The following is a 24,493-nucleotide window of genomic DNA, read 5'->3' as shown; positions in this document are numbered from 1 at the left end:
TGATTTCCAGCTGCAACATCCCGTGAGATCAGTGCTGAGATCCTATGCTAATAGGAGCCTTAAGAAAGGATACCACAACATCTCTGCCAGGATCTCAGTGCTGGACCCTCCAGCAGCTGGAACAGGAAACCTCTCTTTTACCTTCCATGGGCTGCATGGGAAACCGTTGCCTCTCTTTTAACAGGCTGGGAAGTATGTTGGCAAACAGCGAAAAGTGAATTTTCTTCCTCAAAAATAGGCTTTCGGTGCATCCCAGGTGGATGAACACACCAGATCCGCTTTCATTGTTGTGCTTCTCATGTGGCAGAGCTGAGGCACTCATTGTGACAGGCTTTGTAAATGCCCTTCACAGCTTCATACTTGTATGCACTTTGGGTCAATAACACACAAAATCTGTTGTGATGAGCAGAGTAACCATTAGAATATACTGAAAAACAAAACAAAACAGATAAAAAAATAGCTGAATACTTAAAATATATAAGCTCCCACTGTGTGTTCACATGAATGTACCACTGTTTCCATGTGTAATATGCTGTATTTTCACTAACAGTGACCAATAAAAAGTGTTTTTTTAACATCATTTGTGTTGTGCTTTTTTACAGCTTATTGGCTGACTTTGTATATGGAGATAAATACAATTGTTACAGCATGTTACGTTCCTGTTGAAGAAAAAACAGAATTTTTTTATTAGCTTTGTCTACAATTCATTATATTATTTTGGACAAGGCATTTCACCCTTTTTACGTTGACTCCCATTCTATAAATGCATCTAATAATCAGTCTGTAGGTATTCTAATTTCTATTTATAAATTACAATGTGAGCCTCAAACGCAAGCTACAGAAGAATTAAGCTATTACCATCATACACAACAGCATCTTGAAATAAATCATTCCTAATTGGTAAGACGAAGAGCAGACAGTCACCTTGTCATTGCAACCGGAGCCAGCACTTCACATCATATATCTCGTCTTGGAAGGATTCCCAGAATTGTTCCTATTTCCCCAATTGGTTGATCAAACTTTTTATTTATTTATTTATTTATTTATTTTTTCCAGTGTGTTTCTAAAGGCAACAGGCTCCCAAGATTTCAGCCAGTAGCTTCCTCATGTCAGCAGAAATTACATTTTGACATCCTTGTCCTCTGCCTTTGCTGTTCGACTGACACTGCAGTTTTGGGCAGCCTGTGGTCCTTTTAGTTGGGTGACACTTGCCTAGGGCTGTGAGCTCAGCAGGTGCCTCCTGCTGAGAAAGGCACGGCCAGCACTGAGTTTTGGGGGGTGCTCTGCAAGGAAAACCCACAGCCGTGAAGCCTGTAGCCTTCATATCGGTGCTGGATCGTGCCTGGTCGCTCTGCTGAGGATGCTGTCTCCTGATCTCATGGCGAAGGCTCAGTCCTTGCTGAAGTACCGGATGGAGGGATAACCACAGCACAGTGACCCCAAGTTATTCTTTTGTTTAGATACCTGTATGTCACTGCATTGTTCTTTCTTAACCAGTTAAACAGTTCCTCTGCAGCAAACGACTGCACTTTGGTGGCAGTAGTATACAACCTTTCCAATTGTGATTATCTGTGATGAAAAGAGCTGTAAAAATGCAACAACACAGTGTCACTGTATTTTGGCTCATCCCTTCCCTCATTGCCAACTCTGTGAACTGTGACAGAGCAGCGGTTCTGTCTGCAGGAACACTTTGAGAGCAGCTCTTTAATTATCCATCTGCCCTGACATCCCTTCCCTGTCACACCTGCATATGCACTTACAGAAATCCTCGGTAAGAAAATCTAACGGGGCTTAATGACTCCAATCAAAATTTTTGCTCTTAGCCATGAATTAGGAAATGAAGGCTGAGCTCCGTGGCAATGTCACAAATTCTCGGCTAAATCTCCTTGATGGCTCTAAAGTGCTATATATGTAAACAATGAAACCGTCACATTTTCTATGCCTAGAGAGCCACTACTTATAATTGGCATCTTATTAAGGAACAGCTGCAGTATGAACAGTTTTGAAATGTGATTTCTTGTGACAACGTTTAACTACTTTAACATTTCTAAAAGCAAAATATTTAGGGCCTATCTGGGCTTTGGAAAATCAGATGAGCATCAGTTTTTCCTCTGATAATGTTAATGGATGAAAGAAAAGCTCCCTGTTGCCCAAGAACAAATCTCACAGACCCAAGAAAATTTTACTTAGTGGCTGGTATATTTTAAGCATACCTACTTGAAGAAATGATGGCATCATTAAGATCTGAGAAGTCCTTTCATTCAAAGTATAAAACAAACTATGAAATGCAACTGCAAGTGAACTAGTGTAAGGTTTTCCTTACATATATTACATATATTAAGAAGCCCTTACAAAAATAAGTGGATGGTATTCCTCTTCATATTACAGCCTAAGGTAGTCCTAAAAACCTGCATGCAAAGGCTTTCTTTTTCCAATGAAAAGCTCTTTACTGGATATCTTAATATCTGCAGAGAATATAGATTTAAAAAATAAAGAGTCTCAAGTAAGGAGGCTGAAGGAAGACATGAGAAAAGTCTACGTGAAACAACATTTATCTTGTTTGAGAAATAGCCAGTCCAAGGGAGATCATCACATTCTAAAAATACTTGCAAGGAGACAGAAGAAATGAATGAGGAGACTCATTAAGTAAAAGAGCTGGAGGAGGACAGACAGTCCTGGTGCGAGGGAAAGAAAAGCCAAGGTCAGAGATTAGGTCAGGTTCCTATCTTCACAACAGTCAGCTGACAGCAATCAGAGAAAGCAGCCCTAGTGAGAGCAGAAATGATTTGATGTTGGTAGAAACGATGCACTCACATCTGGCAGGTGGTAGGAGTACAACAGTATGACTTAAGCTATCTTCATTGAGAGCTGAATGGACAGAAGTCCAACTGGAAAATAAAACTTAGAGCATGTATGGAGTTTGTGTGCCCTGCTAGATATCTGAATTGAAGAAAACAGTGTCAAACAACCTGTACTAACACACATAACTACATATCCATATGTGGGTTCCTTTCATTTTTTCCAAATCTTTTCCAAAAAGCCAGAGGAATAGCAAACTTTGGAGCTTGCCCCTTAAGTTGGCAAATACAGAACAGTTTGTGCTTCAGGCCGTTACAGAGCTTTCCAGACAGCATCCTCTCCTTCATTGCATAGAAGAGGTTTAAGCGTCAGCTGTTCTACTGTCCCCAGCCAGCAAGTGATGTCAGAGCTCAGACAGGCCAGTCCCAAAAGGCTTTGAAATCCAGCATCTTCCAACCTCCCCAGATGTTCACAAATAAAAAATACAAGCCCTCAAATATGAGCATCATCTGCTTTTTGTACAGCGCCTCATTTAACCGCGGGCAGACACATTAACAGCAGTTCCAGAATTAAAAAATCAAAGGCATGCAGAGCACGCACGTTCAGTTTACTTACAAACTGGCAAAAGAATGAATGACAGTAGCAAACCCTGGTGTGAGAGAGAATTACTTTGAGATCAATGGAGATGGGAAAGTTCCATCCATCTGCTACTGATTTTCTACAATTTGTTGTTAATCTACTTTAACCTTGAATAGTTACTAGCTTGGATTTCCTGTGATTACTGTACATGCACAGGCTTAGGAGAATGCACAACTTCTGTCTCTTTTTTCAATTGTTTTGCCCAGTCTATGTTGAAGAACACTGCAGAAACTGCAGAAACTGCAGAAAAAGCAGTAGCAAAGTCCAAAGCCCTCAGCCATATGGTTCATGAAGACCTAAAATCTCTTTTAAAACCTCTGGAAACTCCTGAGCCTTCACTAACCTATGGAAACAAAACTAAAAAACTCATATAGTTCTCATCCCAAGATAAGAGTTGAACATTCATACCAAGCTGCAAGTTCCAGTTTCTGGCTCCAATAACTCTCAGGTCTGGAGCATATTCAAGGTCATAACTCAGCCCACAGCCACCTCAGATGACCCCACCACTTTGAGATAATCATGCAATGTGAAGCTGTTCAGAAATTGGTCTATAAAAGCAATGCAACTGGCAGGCACAGTCAGCCTAGGCAGAGCCTAAGTCCAGGCTTTGGACATAGGAATTTTACTGTCCAGGCTGTCAACTACCCATTAAAACTCCTAAGCCCAAACATGAATCTTATACATAATGAAGATGTATTGCATCAGACCCAGGTTTGGGGTAGAAATTCCTGTAATTAGGTTGGAAGTAAATGCCACATCTCTCCCTAGACGATCTCTCTTAGACTGCGTGTGCTCAGTACTCATTTTGAACCAATTTGGCCAGACACTGCCCACATCACCCAACCAACTATTAGTGTCTTGTGGGAAAGGACAAATTTAAGAGTAAGGCTTATTAGAGTATAAATTAGGTTTAAGGGAGAAGAGTAGAAAAGTGAGTAATATGTGAAGGAGTGTGCCAACCCAACCTACAAATTATAGCATGATGTTGGACAAACTAAATACTAGTCTGCAGAAAAAAATGGCATCATTTCAGACTGCATATGAAGATGAACTCAGAATAAAAAAAATATAAACCTTCTCTATGGTGCTCTGATGCAATAAAGATATAGAACATTATATTCAGCTCTGCGTTCATTAGTCAAGCAGACTGAGTTCACAGAAAAGTAATAAATTATTAAGATGCTGAAAAATGGATTTGTAAGGGGAAGAAATGGTTATATTTGGCGAGTTTGGGTAATTTTCAGCAAAGTAAATGTGAGGAAAATGTGATGACTCTCATACGTATATATTGGAGGATGGGAGAAATTCTCTGGACTGGATAAACTGTCAGTAACTGGAAATAAAGAATTCACTTTAAGGAAAGGAATTACAGGCTAAAATTTCAGGAAATAAAACCAAATATTTCTTCTTTCACCATTAAACTGTAAGATACATTTGCACTCAAGAAGATAGTCACTCTTCCTGACTAGCAAGCTGTAACCTGAAGAGAGTAAAAGCCAGTGGCCAAGTAACAGCTTCATAAGGCTAGAACAGTGGGAAATATAAACTAGAGAATTTGCCACTCTTTACCAAGACAACTGCTAAAGTCACAGATAAAAGCAAGCATATAACTTAAGTCGAAGGGGTTCCAGATAGTAATCTTCCTCATCTGGAAATTTTTAATAAGATTATGATACTTTTCTATTCTGAGTTGCACCTCATACCATCTCAGCTGAGTTCAAAATATTAGTTAGTATCATAGCATTTTATTCAATGGAAGCAATTTGAAATACAAATAATTGGGCAAAAACGATTATATATTGCTTGTATGTGTTGAAAGAAGCACACAAAAGTGTTTTGGTCTTCTTTTCATAAGCATAGGATTACAGAATGATTCCCATATAACATCTGTTAGTAAATGCTACAATTACTATTGATAAAAGGCAGAAAACAATTTTACATCTCCATTCAGTAACAAGTTAGAATATTTTCTCAGCATTTCAATATAACAAAGAGATATCCAAACTTCTTGCGTTGTTAACCCCTTACCCTTTCAAGCACTGTGAGAATGCCCACTGTGTATGTACGCAACTTGAAGAAAATCTTCCTATATTCCATTTAATGTGTATTTTCTTTCCCTCAAAATGAATTGTTAGGTATGCTAAGTTCTCGTAGTACCATTGTGAAACAGTGAGAAACACCATCAATTCAGAATCTCAGGAAATACTGGGATCATTAAATACAACAGATGCAAAAAGACATACAAATGGAAATGTAACAAAAGATTTAATATTTGGGGGGATTCTTTCCTCTCTTCTCTACTTTTGTTCCCTCTCCCTCCAAATCTAAGAGAAGCAAGTATTTTTCACACAACATAACAGGTCATTTGGAAAAAATGTAGGTAGAAGAAGGGGGACACTATCTCAGTATCTAGAAAACACCAAGAAGGAGAAAGTAGACATTTCATTAGCTCAGCTATTATTATTCATGAATCAACCAGAATGACTTTTCATGCTTATTTGATAAAATTTACTTACTGAAACCCCAGTGGAAATCTAGCCAATACATAATTTATATTTCCATCCAAGCCTAAAATCAAGGATTACACTGATGTCAAAGTGTTAAGAGGCTCTACGGATTTTCAATCCCCATAGACATTAGAAGCATCACTCTGGAGATCAGAAGTTTCCAGTGCTACATGACAAAAAGTAATCCTTTTGCAGTTAAGTAGCTAAATGTCAGATCCTCCTAACAAACACGAATTTGGGGTGGAATGTTAAATCACTTGGGTAACGTAGGTGCATAAGTAGCAAGACAGTGCTCCTGCAGCTTCTGCCAGGCATACAAAATGCTGCTCATTAATGCATTATAAATCACAGTGCTATCTGAAAGAATTATAAATATGTAAGCTGCCTCAAAAATCAAGTCCTTATAAAAACAAATCCTATTCCCTGACCCTTTTCACCTCAGGCTCTGACAGATCCATGCATTTCTCTGGCAGAGTTTTGCAAAGCATGTAAATATATTTATACAAGCAGGATATAAAATGCATGGATGAAGAGATAGTAGCGAAAATATATTAAACCTGCTAGCTGCAGAGCACTATAGCGCAATCCAGGGAAAAAAAAAAAAAAAAAAAGATTTAAACATATGTTTAGCTTCAAGCGCAGACACAGTCCCATTAGCTGCAGCTGAACTACTCATGTACTTAATTTCAGTCATGTGCTCCTGAGCTGTGTTGATTAGACTGCATTACTTGATGTCTTCCAGGATTGCCATCAGCATATTTTTATGATTTCAAATATAATATAATCATGTTTTAGATATGGAAGTGCAACACTTGAAAAGCACCAGGGCTTTTGACCTCAGTCTTATATATTGCATGACCATAGCGTAAGGACCAGTTTACATGCTGAATATTTCAGAATATTTCAGAATATTTAAGGTTGGAAGGGACCTCTACAGATCATCTAGTCCAACCTTCCTGCTCAAGCAGGCACACCTACAGCATGTGGCACAGGGTGGCATCCAGGCGGGTTTTGAAGACCTCCAGAGTAGGAGACTCCACAACCTTCCTGGGCAGCCTGTTCCACTGCTCTGTTACCCTAACAGTAAAGAAGTTGCTCCTCACCTGGAGACGGAACTTCTTATGCTTCAGTTTGTGGCCATTACCCCTCGTCCTATCGCTGGCCACCAGTGAGAACAGCCTGTCCCCTTCCTCCCTGCATTCTCCCTTCCTGAACTTATACATATTAATCATATCCCCTCTGAGCCGTCTCTTCTCCAGAGAAAACAGGCCCAGCTCACTCAGCCTCTCTTCATACGAGAGATGTTCCATTCCCTTAATCATCCTGGTTGCCCTTCTCTGGACCCTCTCCAGAAGCTCCACGTCCTTCCTATACTGGGGTGCCCAGAACTGAACACAGTACTCCAGGTGCGGCCTCACCAGAGCTGAGTAGAGGGGCAGAATCACCTCCCTTGACCTGCTGGCAACACTCCTCCTGATGCAAGATAAAAGTGACATACGGGAACATATAATAACACACATTTTGTGGGCAAGACAGAGGTCTGCTTATACTGCAAAGGCTTTTATGTAGGCAGCACTGCCGACTAACACTCCGTTCCCCTATCTTACCAGCCATGACATTTTTACATTATTTCCCCTGTATAGAAAGAGAGGATGAATTTAAAGTCCCCTGTTTATTTCCATTCAGCTCCATAAAACATGAGGAACCTGCCCCTACACTAAATTATGGAATTATGGATGTTCAGCCGTAGGAAAACCCAGCACCAGACCCAGTACAACACAGAGTCTTGTGATAAATGCCAGTGTTGAAATTCTCATGAGAGAAGCTTAAAGTACATTATAATAGTGAATAAGTTTTTGTTTTGTCCTTTTAGAGCTGATGAGATCAAAGTATCTTGCCCAAGGTGAGCCAAGGAGCAGAGCTCAGGGCCACTTCAATTCCAAACATATGCTATTGTTTAAATTACTGCACGTTAGCAGCAGCAGCAGTGGGGGTGCCAAGTGCTTTGGACCTGAGTGCAATTCTCAGGCTTAAAGCCATGAATAGAGACCTACAGCGTATTCTTTGGCATTCACTGAGGGCAACAAGTCAATTAGCTGCACCCTGAAGATACATTTCAGCTTGTATATCTATATCAAATGGGGAAAAGTAATCATCAGTTAAAAACATAGTGTTCAGATTTCTATTGAGAGGCCTGGAAAATAGGTTTAGGACATTATGTAGGTGGCTAGCTCCCTTAAAAATGTATTTTCACGCATCTATGAGAAAATCCTTCATAACATTTCTTTTTCTTTCTACCTTTGTTCCTCATCTCCTTTACTAACAGCTGTCGCCTACTCACAATATAAATTTCATGGATTTTTTTCATCTTTTTCCACTTCCATCTCATCAAATTGCTGAAATTTCAGGCATCAGCCATATGGCTACCAGTTCTTTCAAAATTCTCCTACTTTTACCTGATGTGATTGTCTAGACTGGGAAAAAAAAAGGATGGAAAATTACAGTACATGAAGAACAGTGTATGGCTTAAACATTTTGTCACTGGAGTCAAATACTGTACAACTGCAATTATTAAAACAAGATTGAGAGCAGACACTACACATCAGAGAAGTCATATGTAAATCAAGATCTGCTACGAAATTAAAGAAACCAGACCAAATTTCAAACAAAACAAATCTAAAGCATATATTAGACAAGTCACTGCTGACGATAAAATCTGTTGAACATTAAGTCTGACCATAATTGCCAGCATCAATATCATGCAATTATGAAGACTCAAGTTAAAAGTAATTCTGACCTGAAGCTTGGATACCATGGAAATGCCTGAGAAGAATCCAGGAAGAGTTGGGTGTTACTATATTTGGTCTCCTTCCAGATAGAAACAATGTCGGGAAAATAGAGGGTTATTTTTAATCTCATAGATTTTTAAAGAGATCTAAACGAATGCAACAGCCCATTTATTCAAAAATAATATGGAACTGATCTTGCAGGATGTGCAAAGGGAATTATCCGAGCATTGCCAAAGCTAGGCTAAGGTTTGGAGAACAATGGGTCATTTTCCTGCCTTCCTCATACTAGTGTGAGATGTTGGCAGTGTTTACAGGTATCATTTTTGCTTTTTCAGAAGTAGTAGTGAATCTTTGCAGGGTTACCAAATGCTCGGTTGCTACTGCACGAGCTGCCACTGCAGTGAGATGAAGTAGTCATACAGGAACTTCTCTGAAGTGTTCCTATGTGTAAAAACACCTGATCACAGAATGGAACGGAAAAGTGGTAGTGAAAAATAATTTTACCTTCCAGTCAGTAATTGATGTTTTTTATTTTATTGGAGTTCATTTGCTTCCACTCACCCAGTTAAGCTCACTGATAAACGAATCACCTTCACATCGGGCCTTAATCTCTCAGATCTGTGGCATTTAGGTGCTACAGAAGCAATGGCATTCGAAACAAAACAAAGAGCCCCCAGAAACTCTGAAAAAGCTTAATGCTTCCTATAGTTTTATTGGCTCCAGTGTCAGGCAGAGGCGTTTCTAACATCACTAACATCTAATATCACTGTTTTAAGCCTGTCCGGGTGAAAAGAAAAGAAAATTTCTGCTGCAAAGGAAGTCTTACCTGTTTGCATCCCAACCTTTCAAAGAAACTAATCGTGTATAGCACAAAAACGCAGCTCACAGCTGTGGCTGTGTGGCAAGCAGTCAGAAAGAGGAGCTTTGCTTGGAACTGCCAGCCAGCAGCTCCCCAAACCAGCAAAGGCCCCTGGTGTGTCCGTGCACCAGCATCTCGCTCTGAATGGAGTCACCTCTCGTTGCAACTGCGCTGTGGTGGCCACAAGCACCGGGGTGTTAGACACTCCAGGCAATTCCCCTCTCCGTTTCTGTTCCTCCTGACCTGGCCACAGTTCATTCTATGCATCCGGTAGCTTTTCAGCGTTCAGGTGATGACCACCAAGCTCAAAGACACCTCACTTATGCAATTCGTGTAGAGATAACTGATTTCAGACTTTCGGGCTATTTCTCATGCGACTAGTGTCAGCAACCCACATTCAGAGTGCTCTCAGAAAGCATTATCCTGTAAGGATGCTGCAAGCTAATTCCACAGGCAGTGATGGGATATTGAACAGTGAGATGCGACAGTGCATTTCAATTGGATGATTATCCTTCCCTGAATTCTAGCCATGGATATGTTGCATAACACTCTGATTTACATGGGTGACAACGCTTGGAGAAAATAAAAGGTGCAAAAGATAAAGTACTTTAAGGACTGAAATGTCAGCAGTTAGCTTGGTTACGACATGGATTTTGTGACCCTGCAATATTTCATGTATTGTTATATACACATGCAGCTGATACCAACAGTCACTCAGCATTTAATACTGACAGTCACTCAGCAAATTTTCTATTAAATCTATTAAAAAACAAAAAACACTGGTTTTCTGTCCTGCAAGTCGTCTGCTATTGGATTTTTTCTATCCTGTTAGATTTAAGTGGCCTATAAGAAAACTCACTATTGCTACAGACAAAGGTTAAATTGTTCAAGTGGGCTTGGTAAGAAGCACTGCAGCTCCACTAAACTAACTCAGTTAATTTAATAGCAATAAAAACAGGAAGAAAACAATCCTCTTCAGGCCCTAAAAAGCCCCACTTCCTCCACTTCTTAGAATGTATTAGATGCAGAAGAAATCTTCATGCTGGCACTGCTCCATTACGGGATGGAAATTAGAAAGCTGCAGTACAGAATGGCAAAAGCATTTCACAAAATTTTCTCTTGAGTGATTAGAAAAAAAAGCCGGATGAATTCCTCTCCCATCATGATAACAGCTTGATTTCTACTTTAAACAGTAATTTAGGACATTTTAAACAACAGTTATTAAACACTCTTAAGTCAGCAAGTCTGAATAAATTGTGATTGAAAATTTAACTAGAGCTAACAGGGAAGTACTATTTCCAATTAATTGAAATCTTTCACGGTGATCTGAAAACAGTCATGGGGAAGACTGAATGGACATTACATTAGCCTGTACATTAGCCTGTCAGGCTGTAGGTAAGCTGATCTGAATGAACAGACAATTAAGGGGAAATAATGGAGTAACACACATATTTTCATTAGCTAAACATATAAACAGACAACAAAGATAACTGAAGCTATTGAAGTCTGTAAAAAGTAGATCTTGACAAATAAATTTACGACATTACATTATTTATATAAATGAAAACTAAAAACTGGTTCAGGGCAGAAAAACATTGATATTATACTTATGTTGAGCATTTAACATGACACAAAAGCCAGAAAGGTTACAAAAGTAATCCAATAATGTGCAGTGCATTAAAATTACCTTTCTTTTCTTCTCATACAGACCCATCAACTTATCTTATAATATCATCCCAAGATGAGAATAAAATTGATTCTTGATCTTAATATTATTCTTAATAAGTGGAATAAAAATAAAATTACCGATAAAGACTACAGTAAACAAAATCTGGAGAAGAGAAGCAGGCCGAAGGGAATCAGACTGGTCACTTACCAACACCAGTTTGCCTTGCTTCCTCTTTGCAAACTGCTTTCAAAAAGAGTGTGGAAATACACTTACTAGGCAGTGGTCCACTTATCTCTGAAGCAACAGATCCAAAGAAGATTTAGACTTTCAGTCTGGAAGAGGCCAAATGCGCGGGACTCCTATATAGACAATGTAAGAGCAGCAGCCTGAAGAGTTAAGATATTCTGGAGATCTTTCAGCAATCTTGTTTTGCTTGGAGCATTTGCAGCTCAATTAAAAAAAATCATTCAAATAATTTAAAAGAATCCAAATGAGAGTCCTGCAGATGAATAAAGGATTGAAAAGAATCAGGAGCTTAATCAGTTGCTTTAACAAAGAAAGCTGAGGAGTGATCTGCTCAGTTTATAAATGCCCAGAGTGAAAACAGCCATGTCACAGCATGCAATTCAGTTCAGCAGACAAAAAGCAAAATATCCAGCAGCTGGATACTGAAAGCAGATAAATTCAGGCTCAGTTGAAGAGGTATATTCTAAATAGTGAATAATTAGCTTTTGAACAATTCATGCGAGTTCTTCACCACTAGTTTTCAAATCATGACTTGTTGCTTCTACATACGCACTGCAGTTCAAACATGAATTTAAGGATGTCTCAGAAACTGTGCTCTACAGGAGAGCAGACTGAACGCTCAACATTTCCTTCCGCCTTCATATTGCAGGAATTTACTTAGAAAAAGTTACGTCCATCTCACGGACAGACCTTAAAGCAGGAACAAATTTTACAAGGGCTGAGAAGTCACATATGCTTTGGATCATACAACACAGTTGTGGGTTACTTAGCTGCATAATGCTGAGTGCAGCATTATAGAGCTGAGCATATATATTATATAGCACTGCCTGAAGGGTGGCATCATGAAGATATAGCCAGAGCATAACGTGGTGCAGAGAGGCCTTCCATCCCACTTTTGTGACAGAAATTGTAAGAATGCAAACAATAATAGTCAGCTATACTCATCCTAGATGAGATTCTGCTCCCTTTGGGTTTTTCTGAGTGTCACACAACGAAAGGAAAACATGATGGACAAGTCACCTGAAAGCAGCAATCTGCTTTTTTGGCTTTAGTAAAATGAAGGTGAATAGGCCTGACATCATGCGGCAGTGTCTTCATGATGCAAAGGAAAAGCTAACCAGAAGACAGCAAGATGACATTGGAAAATTTCCTTCTTGAGTTACACCAACATCCTTTAGCAAGAAAAGATTCACAGAGATTCCCATTCTGGAACAAAAGATTTCAACCCAAGGCACTGATGTTGGATCTTAAAACAGTAATATTCAAGTTCCTGCTCTGTCAGATTTGAAGAAAGAGCTTTAACCAAGTCTCCTGCATCTTAGCAGGGGCTCTCCATCCACAAGTCTTCTGGACATCCTGGGAACAGCAGCTTAGTTCTCACTGTAAACTTGACCTTTGATCAAAGAAAAAGACCGCAAAGAGGCTGAAATATTTTGAAAAATGTGTTTTACTGAGAAGTTGTTATACAGATTTAGTTGACAAATGTCCTCTTTCAAGAGAAAGAGGAAAATTTTTCACTCAGAAACATTTTTTTTCCAGTAGCCAAGATACATATATCTTCACCTCACAATGTAAAACTGTGTATCTGGCTGACAAGATTTAGCTACAGTGTAGGAGTTTACTTTGCACAGACTGTGAGCGTGATGTACAGTCATCACAAGAAGTTAACAGTTAGGAGATGTAAAAACTCTTCCAGGTTGTCATGACAGATCTACAGTAATGGTTACCCACCAGAATATATTTTTAGATTTCTGTATAATCCACCTTTATTTTGTGCTTTTCCTAGAAATTCTTTAATTCATGCATAGGTCACTGTTGAAGCTCACACGACACACTTCACAGAGTAGTACCATAGTATCACTTTTTCATCTTCACTCTCCCACTTCCGTTGTGGAGCTGTATATAAAGCACATTTGGGGACTGAGGACTCTGCAGCGTAACAACATCGGAATAAACCACATACTTTTCAAGTATATCCCTTTTTTTTATTATTATTCATATTTATAACCTGTTTCTGTAAAATTTCAGCAAAAAGGTCATGTCCTGTAACGGAGTTCTAGAGCTACTGTATTCAGAGTTGGCTATGGACCAAAAGGTACAGAAAATGTTTAGATTCCAAGATTCCAACTAGAGCAGTAATATTAAAAAAAAAAAAACTCTGTAAAGTAATTAAAAATACCAACATCTACTAAAACCTGAATAGAAAAACAGGAATGTTTGACCCGTCAAGCTATCCTGCCTGCTAATGGTCATACCAAGTGAGGCCCTGGCATGCAAATTTAATGACTTCCCAGGTGTGCACAGTTGCATCCAGGACAGCTTGTTAATACAAAGGTCAAATATAAATCTGCAAGTTCAGTGCTCAAGTTTCTCCTCAACTCTATTAGGCCACTGGCAGATCTGATCATTGTCAGGATCTATTCTGGTCCATATCTAATCAAATAATTCTCTCAACAGAGCTCCAACTTAACCCATTTTTAAAATTATTTCCAGCCAAGAAAGCACTTACTGTTTAAAGCTTTAACTGGGCTTCCAAGAATAAAGGCAGCTAAGAGAAACCAAAGAGGAAGGTATTTGACGACATATCTGTCATTAAGGGCCTTCAACATCCTTCAATAAAAGTTACATCAAGATGTATAATTATCTAGGGATATATTCCCTAAGGGGGCCCAGATTTATAATAGTTCTCCACTGGATTTTGTTAAATACCCAGCAACAGATTTCTAACCCCAGCTGCTGGACTTCATTCATGGTTTTATTGAAAATACATTTATACATATTACACCATCTGGAAAGATCTGGAAAGATCTGGAAAGATTTAAGGCCCATCTAGCAGATTTCTGTCTGCTAGAGTTCTCATATGCCAGAGAACAGCACTCCCTGCAAGACCAGCCTTACTTTCCCTTTGCCTAAGCAGAGCAAAGGAAATAAACACATACTCTAAATGTTTTCCAACACATCGTTAGGACTGTTGTGGGTACCTGATCAATGGAACTGCCTCCTACTGTGTCTTCTCCTTCCTTTAAGGAGATCAGCACAAACACTCCTGTCTTTCGGGCACCTTTCATAAATAGTCCCAGATACTGCCACATCTATCCTGCCAAACACCTTGCAGCACAGAAGTATCACAACTGGTCTCAAAACAGCAAGATCAGATCCAGCAACATCCCATTGCACTAAAGTGCCTTCTGCCTTCTCTGGTCAGATTTTGGTATTGCTGTGCTGTAAGTTATGAGCTGTCTACAACCCATAACAGCAGCAGGTGTATTTTAAAACTCATGACAGGGCACAATCCACAAAAATCTTAGCTCATGTACTGCTCTAGTGTCCAGCAGGTAGGCAGGATAGCACAGAAGGCATTGCTACTTGCTGCTGCTGCTGCTCGACTAGGGGTCCACAGTAGATCCTGCTAGGAAACTTCTCTCAGGCCTATGGCTAGTGCAAATACAACTCCTATTTCTCCTCTTCTCAAGGCGTGAACTTCTGTTCATGAGTCTAAAAAGGTGATCAAGAGGGAAACTCTTTGCAGTTTCTCCAATGCACGTATTTTAGGAAGACTATGAAAACATTCTCCAAGATCTCTTAAACTATTCATTCCTGGAGGTCTCATTAAAAAGTGAAGGGGTCTAGTCACAAATTAGCATCGAGGGACTCACTCTACTTCCAGGTTTCTTAAGCTGAAACAGGTGACGGCAGTGTCAACGCACCGAAATACTCAGCTACTCAGGCTGCATAATTTTTTGAAAGTATTTTCAAGCAGAAAGGAACACACTGACCCTATCACCATAAGCAAGCAGAAAACTTACTTGTTAGACTAAGTTTTCTCAAGAAAGTTTCTAGGTTTTCTTTTACACTAAGCTTTCTTGAAAAAAATCCTTCAGATGGGAGGGACTGACTTAGAGTTAAGCATCTAAATACCCTAAAATGGAATAAATGTCTGTAAACTGCTTTTGCAACATGACAGCTGTCGAGCTCTACTAATAATGCCTAACATCTTATGCACACTGTGGTGCTGGCTATATTTCAAGGCAAGCAGGCTATGAATGATATAAACTTAAGTGAAGGAGAATTATTTTTGAAAAAATTCAAATTCAGATGGTTCAAATTAAGATTAAAATGTCAGTTTGGTTAAACAGATGCATTCATCTGCTCAAAAAAATAAAGGGATGGGAGAAGGGCCTGTTTCACCTCAGGCTAGTTTAGGTCTTTTATCTTTACCTCTCTCTTTCATAACACCTAGGGGAAAAAAGAGTCTTATAAGCTAAAGAGACATAGATTAAATAATGTTTTACTTGGCTTGCCAAATTAATCCTGGTGAATGAACGCCTTTTTGTACCATTAAAAAAAAGAAACCTAGTGCAGTATTTTAAATAACAACAGTCAATGTTTATTCCATTAGATAGTAAAAAAAAAATAAAATCCAAAGCCACCTGCTTAGAGTGCACTTGCTAGTCATTAACGGATAGTGCAAACAAAATATGGCTTTGGAAAAAAACACTTCCAGTGCCAGCTTCATGATTTTTATACACCCAGTTTTATAAATTTAAAAGCAAAAATAGACTCGCAGAAACAGGACATTTCAGATGGGTCCTAAGAGTCTCATCGCTTTGGTCAAAGTCTGCAATGAATACAGAACGCCACTTCAACACAAGCAGAGATTCATTAATTCAAAAGAGTAATAAACCCAAAAGAAGGGCTCTCTGCTACAACAAAGCACAGTAAAGCAGTCTGAAGGTACCACCCACTATCCTTTTTCCTTCCTCACTCTGCAACTCCCTTCCCTGCACCTGCTTGTAACTGAGGATGGCCCAGCATTGGGGCCTGTTCTCCTGTCCTCCTGTCCCATTCTCAAACTGGTTATCTGCAGACAGGAATGGAAAGATGCTTGCTTGAAGAATATTGCAAATGATTATCTTCTCACAACATAACAGGAACATGGTAGCAAGAGCACATCTAAGCTTCCCAAGTCCAAGGAAGCACATAGAGCTAACGTGGAGTTCAAGGTGACACTGAAGCAGGAGCACCCATTCCACCTGCTATTGCAGTCCCATCGCTGACTCTGAAGACAAGCTGTTGATGCCATGCCACATCGCAAGCTAGTTTCTAAGTCTCAGATTCAGAAAATGCTCAAGGAAAAGCTTGAGACAGGAAATCTGAGGCACAAGAGTAACTTGAACAACAGCTATATACCGTTTTACTACATATTGGAATAAGTGGAATCCTCAATGTTGCTATCAGCCTTTTCTGATCCTGTCAGAGATGCTTCTAGCTCTGCCCAAGACTGTGGAGCATTGTTCTTTATTGCCTCTATGAAAAGTTGTGTTTGGTGCTTTAGCCGATCCAGCTCAGCTTGAGTCACCTGGTTCTGATGAATAAGCTCCTTTGTTTTTAAGGTAATCTCCAGCAATCCTGACCTACGTAGCACAACTAGTGTATTCTGAAAGCGTCTGCACTTGCTTTGCTGTTGTAAGAGCAGCTCAGGGGTAGTGCAAATCTCCTCTGGTACCAGTGGTGGGCTCCACACTGCAGACTGCATCACGTGCTGTGCTGTAGTCTCAGGAGGGGTGTACTTTGTTGCTTGCAGGGTTCCAAAAGGCAAAATGGGAGCCAAGCCTGGGACTTTCTGTGTGTCAGTGGAAATATGATGAAAACTGGGAAGAGCTGACACTTTTCCATTTGTCAGAGTTGAAGAACTCTGCTGGTTAGAATCCTGAGCAGACTTAAAGCTTACTGGTAGGGGGGTAAAAGGACTAGTGGGAAAACCCATGCTCCTGGATAAGGGAGAAGTCTCCATCTTGGTTGCTTCTGTGCAGAGGCGCTTATGGCAACTGCTTTCCTCACCATCCTCTAGATCCGAGGAGTGATCTCTCTTGCAGGGCTGAGGTGCTATTTTGGGATACGACTTAAGAATAGGTAGGTAATTAGCCGAGTCACTTTTCTTCTTCCCAACAGAGTGAGAGTTAATGGGAGATGGGATCGGTGGGTGAAGAAACACTAGCTGTGGCTGAGCTGGAATCACTTCAAAGGATGGCTGGACAGTCCAAGACTGGAGCTGTGATGAACTCCCCTGGAAAGCACAAACAAGAAAACAGAATTATTACAACTACATGGTACAGAAGGAGCAAAATAATCTCAGTGAAACAGATGATCTGTGTCAGTTCTTCCCAGTATTTGATAACCACACTTCATTATAATGCATTTGGAACAGATTTACATCAAACTCATCTTCCCTTCCTCTGAAAACAGAATGCTAGAAAACAGTGATGCTCTAAAAACAGTGCTAGAATCAAGGCCATAATCCATTTATTATGGAACAGCAGAAACATTTAAAAGCAATTAAATTTGAATTTGTATGTGCGGATTACTGTGTATGCTTATATTCTACAACGTTGGTGTAGAATTATTACCAGATTTTGTGTAGAACAAACACACAGAAACCTTGAAAAATAACCACAACACTTAGTTCCAGAATATTTTAATTGAGTCTAAGAAATGCTGCACAGACATTCTAAGAGCAATTCAAATTCCTTCCCTTTTGAAAGACAGCGACTGTAAACCTGTAATTTCTATTCTTATAGCAAGCTTTTGAAATAGTTATTTAAAATAGATGACAGCTGTTCAGCAAGTCTTGCAGTCTTAAATACAATACACAGTTTCAATCAATTTAAAATCATGAAGTTGAAAAAAAAAAATGCTGAATATCAACCAGCCTAAGCAAAGCAGCCTGTTGTAATCTTAGAGAAATTTAATTCCACACCTTTTGTAATACAGGGTACAGCAACAAGCCTTAAAAGCATTGAATTTCAAGCAGAGAGAGAGAAAAAAATTGAGCTTTTATTTTCCTAAAAGCTGTATTCTTCGCTGTAAGGGGACAGATCAATTTCACAAGATGTTACCTCCTCCTTTAATATATTATTAGGGATTGTCATCAGATCTCCTGGCTGATAACTATGCCTGTTTTTTTCCAGGCATACCAAATGGTCTAGTAAGAGGTACCTTCTTCTTGGAAAAAAGTCTTACTTTTTGTATATTTAAGCCATCACCACTACTGTTACACCAATATAATCATAACATACTGTCAGCTGTTTCTTTAATTCCTAAAGCTTACTACTAAGAATGCTGCTGCTAAGCTTGCTAAACATACAGTTTTTAGTCATCATCGAGACATGTTACTATTCCTGACCCTATACTAACTCACCTGAAATCCATCCCCATTCCCCCAGTCATCTTACAGATTTTAAGCTGGCAAATGATAAAATATTTTACTCAAGTCCATTCCCCCCAGCCAAAGGGCTGAAACTCATCAAAATTTAGTATGATCGACCGATTAAGAGAATGAGACTAGGAAATGAGATTCAGCTACCTACTCTGACACAGATCTGCTTGCTTTGATTCATGGAACAGGGGTACAGAACAATCACCTGTGAAGTGTTGGTATTATTTCCTTCTTATCACAGAGGCAAGGACAAAACATATTTAGAAGAACAGTATCTGGGTATGTCAGAAGGGGGACAGGACAAATACCTTGATAAACCTGAGTAAATGTGAAGTAATTTTACATGTGCTATATGTTTACTGTGTAAATGGAGAACAGAACATGCAGTCTTAAGGAGAAAACTTTGGGAGCAGAAGTCCTCATCTATTGATACCCAGGCACAGTAGAGCCCTAAACTAGGGCGTTTCCCATTTCATATAAAACATTTCTAGGACTTAAGAATCACCAAGCAAAACGAATCACAAAACTTAATAACGTTTTCTAGTATCTAAGTACACAAAATGAAAACAACAGCTTTTAAAAGGAGAAATATATTCATGATACTTTTTTTTTTGCTCAGTCTCTGGTGCTATTTATAGAACATTTTGTAGGATCTATTTTAGGCAGGTCCTTTTGAGACAATGAGGTTTAGCAGAAGAGCAGTTCTACTTTAAGAGAACTACATTTCCCGCTGTTCTATCTTGATGATTTTAGCTGCCCTTCAAAAAGGCAGGTTTTGAATATCAGAACTTTTCAAGTTAACAGTTACTTTCTGTACTGCAACTGTAACAACTTGCCTCATTCTTTTTGAAAGGAAAATAGTAAAACACACTTTTTTGGAGAGCATGTAGCATTTTCCAATATATTAATTTTTCCCTACCTGTTTAACTAACACATTCTTCATTACAACCATAGGAGAAAGCGCAGGAAAGGAACTGCTTGTAGTCATCGGGCACGGCCAGGGCCCATCCTCTGTGTTCCAACATAGCGTGTTCAGCACGTCCTCTGAATCCATCTGCTCCATAGCACCCAGGCACTCTGAACTTCCATCTACCAGATGTAAAATTCAATTATTGGTTACTTTACATGCCTGCTAACAACTTTCAGCTCTATCATTCTGTTCCTGTTCATTCAAATTATAAAGAATAATAAAATCTGGTTTTAAAATATCATTAAAATTAGTCACATTGCGACAAATTTCAAATGTTCTTTATTAAAACACCCTGTATTCCAGGCCAGTTCTTCTGCAGATGCTTGCTCCCAAGCAAACTTTCCATTCCTTTGCATTTAATCTCCAAGGGCCTGCACACTATCATGAAGACTATTCTGAAGCCAGATGCAGGAAAGAATTAGAGGATTCTGCATCACTGTGTCTCAGTCACTGTGTTTTAAAATCTCTTGTTTACAAATCCAAGAAGGCACGTATCTCTCCCAAAAGCATTTTTATCCTTTAAAGGCAATCTTCGCATAGCTTTGCTGAATATTAAAATGGAACGCTGCATCCATGTTTTACTGCTGTTATTGAAATTACTTTCTAGTTTATTGGGCTCTTCTGAGGTTGTATCCTAAGATAGGTAGCATCCTAAGAAACATTAGACAGCATAACCCAGAGGCTCATTTATCACTGAAGTGAGCTAGAAGTGATCTTTCCATTCCCATTTCCATGTTCTAGAGAAATTAATAGATTTAATGTGTCTCATAAGTTACGAGGTATATTTTAAACTCCTATGTCATTCAAGATTCACATCTTTGTAACTACATGAAGCTCCACTCCAAAAACTGAGGCAAAGATGGTTTTTCAACCTGTATTGAGCCCAAACAGGATCCCAGAAAATGAGATCAAGCAGCATGGGTCTAAAAAAGAGACTGATTTATCAAGTGCAACCAACAAAAGCAATGACTGAGCAAAATAACAGAAAGGTAATTGATTTTTTTTCTAAACCTGAGTATCCAGAGTCCTTGTCAGACTCAGCTGCTGCCATGTTGAAGCGATGGTTTAAACTCTTCATTTCCATCACTTTGTCCAACAGCTCCTTGAAGCTCTCAACAGGCGGCTACCTTCTCTCCATGTTTCCACAGCACTGGAGGCAGTTTGCAACACGTTTTCCATTGAGCAACTATGAAAATATTTAGACATAGCAAGTGACTTCCCCTGAATCCAAAGAAGAAAGCTTCACCAGAATAAGATTACAAAAGAGCTTATGCTTGCCCTCACAGGAATTTGGTTATCACAGGTTTCTTACACTTCTTCAGCAATCAGGAGAATTCTATGGAACTCCCAGCTTTACGTTTGCTATCTTTATCACACAATAAAACAACTGCCTATTACCTGCAAAACTCTCAATGCATGTTCAATAACCCATTACCAAGTGGGTAAGACCGGCATCAATCTTTTGTATCAACTGATACATTACTTCATAAAACTTTCTAGAGTGATGCTTTCCATCAGCTTAGGCTGACTTAAGTGTTCAGAAAATGTCTATGATCCAATCTTTCAGTCTCCTGCACCACATAGGAGAAAAGAATACCGTATTAGACATAAATGTTGAGTTTTAAGGGCAACTTAAAACACTGCTCCCTGCCTCCACCCCCCTTCAAAAAAACCCCCGAAAACTAGGAAAAAGGAAAACAAACTTATGACATAATTGAAGCAGAAATACATTAAAGATCTTCTATGAAGAATTTTTACTATTGCTGGAAAAGAAACACAGAACCAAGGTACTTTAGAAGTACTAAAGATACAGGTGCGGTAGAAGGGCTAGAATTCACCTGTCTCGTCTTCTTTCTTCTGAGACTAAGCAAGTCAGAGTAGACAGCACAGGTCAGCCAATCCTTACGAATTTACCTGAAGTAGAATGGTTTCATGCTTAAAGTTACTGAGTAACTCCTAATACCTTTATCCACAAAGCACACTCTGCAGAAATAACTTCTAACTCTATTAAGGTTTCTATCAGACAAGTTAAAAACAAACCCCTTACAGTTAACACGGGAAATAGGATTCCTTGCACTTAACTGTCAAAAATTCAACAACCAGTTCTACTTGAGTGCTCTGTAGGTCAGGACTGTGGGTGACAAGGTAGAATGGCAGTTATCAAGAGTACATTGTTATCTGTAATCAAACCAATATTCATTTAAGTGAAGTGGGACAGTTGTGTATTTTTTTTTTTTTTTTTTATCACTGACAGTGAATTAACTGAAGACTTTTCAGAAGGAGAAACATCTTAAGTAACTCAAAGAATGAAATGTAGGTAGAAAATTAATGTATGAGTCATTTCTCTATCCAAAAAGGCAAAAGAAATCAAAAGTGAGAAGCTGTTCATAAGCAATTATCTTTCTTCAAGAGTTAAGGTTGCTCAAGAGTTAATATAGCCATCATGGGTAAGGACTGCATCCCCAAGCAGGTCAGCTGTGCTGGGCAAACCCCACAGCATGAACACAGCTGAACCTGCACGGCTCTGCTTTTGCTACCTTTTCCCTCTAAAAGAGAAAAGTATCTTGAGAATGTGCTCTGGTTAGGGAAATCCATATCGGCAAATGTGAAACACATACTGTACCTGCAAGGCACTCCCAGTAGACATATGGCCTTAGAAATGCCTTGTCTTCCCGTACCCTTTCAGGTACAAAACCCAGAAAAATGCATAGTTACACTATGATCTCCCATATCACGTACCCTTCCCAACCTTCAGCTGCATCCTAGGGTCAAATACATATTAGACCCTCTGGATTAGACCAGAACTATCCTGCTCTGTCCCATTAACAGAAATATTTGATAAAGTATTATCAAAGAATTTTGATTTCCTATTCGGAAATCCAGTAAACTACATACTTGCATCATAGATGAAGTTATTGGCACTTATTTGCTTTAAGCAGCATGCATTTTAATAGGAAAGAAAAAGCACAAACCCTGCTTCACCATCTCCTATCACTAACAGTGCAGTTTTTATTGAATACCCAGGGTACAAACAGAGCAGTTTAAATTACATACTCACGGTACAAACAGAGCAGTTTTTAAATAAATAGTCAGGGTTCAAACAGGCTGCTGTGAAAGATAGGGTTTAAACCATCCCCTAGTCATCTATCCCTCTCCAAAATAAGTTAACTTTTTAAAGAAAGGGGTACATACTGCTGACAATCCCTAAGGAACAGAACCAGAAAGAGTGTGGGGGCTAAAACCAGAGCAAGCACACAGCGTTTGTCACCTCGCCTTCTAGGAAGGCCCGGCCCAGCTTTTCCTCCTTAACAAAACCAAGCAGAGCAGATCAGACCGAACCCCTTACGGGCCGCGCCCCACGCAGGTGCTGGGCCCGGTGCTGGGCCCGGCCTGGCCCGGTGCTGGGCCCGGTACTGGGCCCGGCCTGGCCCGGTGCTGGGCCCGGTGCTGGGCCCGGCCTGGCTCTCCAAGCGCCCCATCATCATCACCACTATCATCATCAATAATCATCATCATCATCATCATCATCATCATCATCATTATTGTTGTTGTTGTTGTTGTTCCTGTTGTTACCGCCGCCTGCCCCGCCCCAGGCCGCACCGCCGCTCACCTGCGCACAGGCCGCCCTGACGCCAGCGCCGCCGGGCCGCGCATGCGCGCAGCCGCCACCATGGACACGACCCGCCCTCACCGCTTGGCCACGCCCACGCCGGAAGAGGAAGGCGGCCCGGCGGCGCAGCCTCTGCGCGTGCGTACAGCGAGCCGCGTGCGCCCCGCCGCCGCGGCCGGCGCAGATATAGTGCGCATGCGCCGCGCCCTGCCGCTGGCAGGCGGGAAAGGCGCCGGGGCAGCGCATGCGCAAGTGGCGCCACGGGGTCTCCTATGAGGGAGAGCGGGGCGCGACCGTTGGAGTGACCGTTGGGAGGGGGGTGGGGGTCTGTGGGGGAAAGGGCTGTCGAGAGCTGCCTGGCGTGCTGTGGCACGGTACTAAGGAGTCGACCTCACTGTGTAGCTCTACAATCAAAAATGTCCAGGACCTGGACTACTAGGGAGACGGTTGAGCTCCCTCACAGGAATTTTAGGTTTTGTTAGAACCTGTTCGATGCCATGGATGTTAGGTAATGGCAAAAGCGTTTAGGCAGACAGCTATTCACGACAGGAGGAAAGCTAGCACTAAAAAGGTCCAAAGCTTCAGGTGTCTTTTCTCAAGGAGAGAAAGTAGCAAAGGAAAGAGCAATCATAAATAAAGAGTAGAAGATACCCTTTTTCTTCTATGGATTTGGTAAATATGAGGTAGCAAGAGAAGTGCATAGTTTACATGAACTGCAGGAAAACAAGTCTCAGCAGGTGGAAGTGGATCTTCTGGATGAGTGTATACAGCAGGAATAGCTAATTCTTGATGGAAGAACTCCACAAACAGTACCGATGCCCCCAAGTCTGCCAAAATATTTTGCATTTGGTCATGGAAGGTTATCTCACTAGCAGAAACTGGGTTGAGAAGGGCAAAGAGCACAATGATTCCCTGAACAGAAGTGAATGAAAAGAACTACTTCCATTGCTACATGGTGGTGTTAAAGAACCTGAAACACGCTTGTTAATGAAAGGCAACATGTCAAATTCCTGACTGGATAAGAAAAGGACATTTTGCATATCAGCACAGTCTACAGCAGTCTTATATGCAAAATAAACAGTGAAGTGATGCTGTCATTTTGCAAATGTGACATGGAATGTGTTTCAGTCCCGATTTAAAGTGCTGTGAGAGAATACTAGTTACATATATTCCTCAAATGTAATTTTTG

The 24,493-nt window shown here is 40.1% G+C and overlaps 1 protein-coding gene across 3 annotated transcripts; it reads right to left on the bottom strand.

The window, feature by feature from the left end:
- Positions 1-16,036: 16,036 nt before the first annotated feature.
- CIPC (CLOCK interacting pacemaker) lies at positions 16,037-23,359 on the bottom strand. 3 transcript variants are annotated; one of them, XM_026048291.1, is made up of 5 exons: positions 23,305-23,359; positions 21,533-21,608; positions 20,706-20,880; positions 19,644-19,813; positions 16,037-17,575 (listed from the first exon to the last, which is right to left on the bottom strand). In XM_026048291.1, exons 3-5 carry the CDS (start codon positions 20,776-20,778, stop codon positions 16,706-16,708), a joined length of 1,113 nt encoding a protein of 370 aa, XP_025904076.1. In that variant the 5' UTR covers positions 20,779-20,880; positions 21,533-21,608; positions 23,305-23,359; the 3' UTR covers positions 16,037-16,705. The 3 variants fall into 3 exon arrangements, with proteins under 3 accessions (XP_025904076.1, XP_025904078.1, XP_025904077.1); XM_026048293.1 differs by lacking the exon at positions 23,305-23,359 and adding an exon at positions 22,318-22,377; XM_026048292.1 differs by lacking the exon at positions 23,305-23,359 and having other exon boundaries at positions 21,533-21,803.
- Positions 23,360-24,493: the final 1,134 nt, after the last annotated feature.

Source organism: Nothoprocta perdicaria, unplaced genomic scaffold, assembly GCF_003342845.1.
Source record: "Nothoprocta perdicaria isolate Ctin4 unplaced genomic scaffold, notPer1 scaffold_53, whole genome shotgun sequence".
NCBI classification, from domain to species: domain Eukaryota; kingdom Metazoa; phylum Chordata; class Aves; order Tinamiformes; family Tinamidae; genus Nothoprocta; species Nothoprocta perdicaria.
This window is presented reverse-complemented; position numbering and strand designations above follow the sequence as displayed.

Coding starts and splice junctions, on each gene's coding strand:
- CIPC (XM_026048291.1), bottom strand. CDS start 20,778: ATGGAAATGAAGAGTTTAAACCATCGCTTCAACATGGCAGCAGCTGAG. Junction 19,814..20,705: donor CAAGGACTCTGGATACTCAG/GTTTAGAAAAAA, acceptor TACATCTGGTAG/ATGGAAGTTCAGAGTGCCTG. Junction 17,576..19,643: donor AGAATGTGTTAGTTAAACAG/GTAGGGAAAAAT, acceptor TGTGCTTTCCAG/GGGAGTTCATCACAGCTCCA.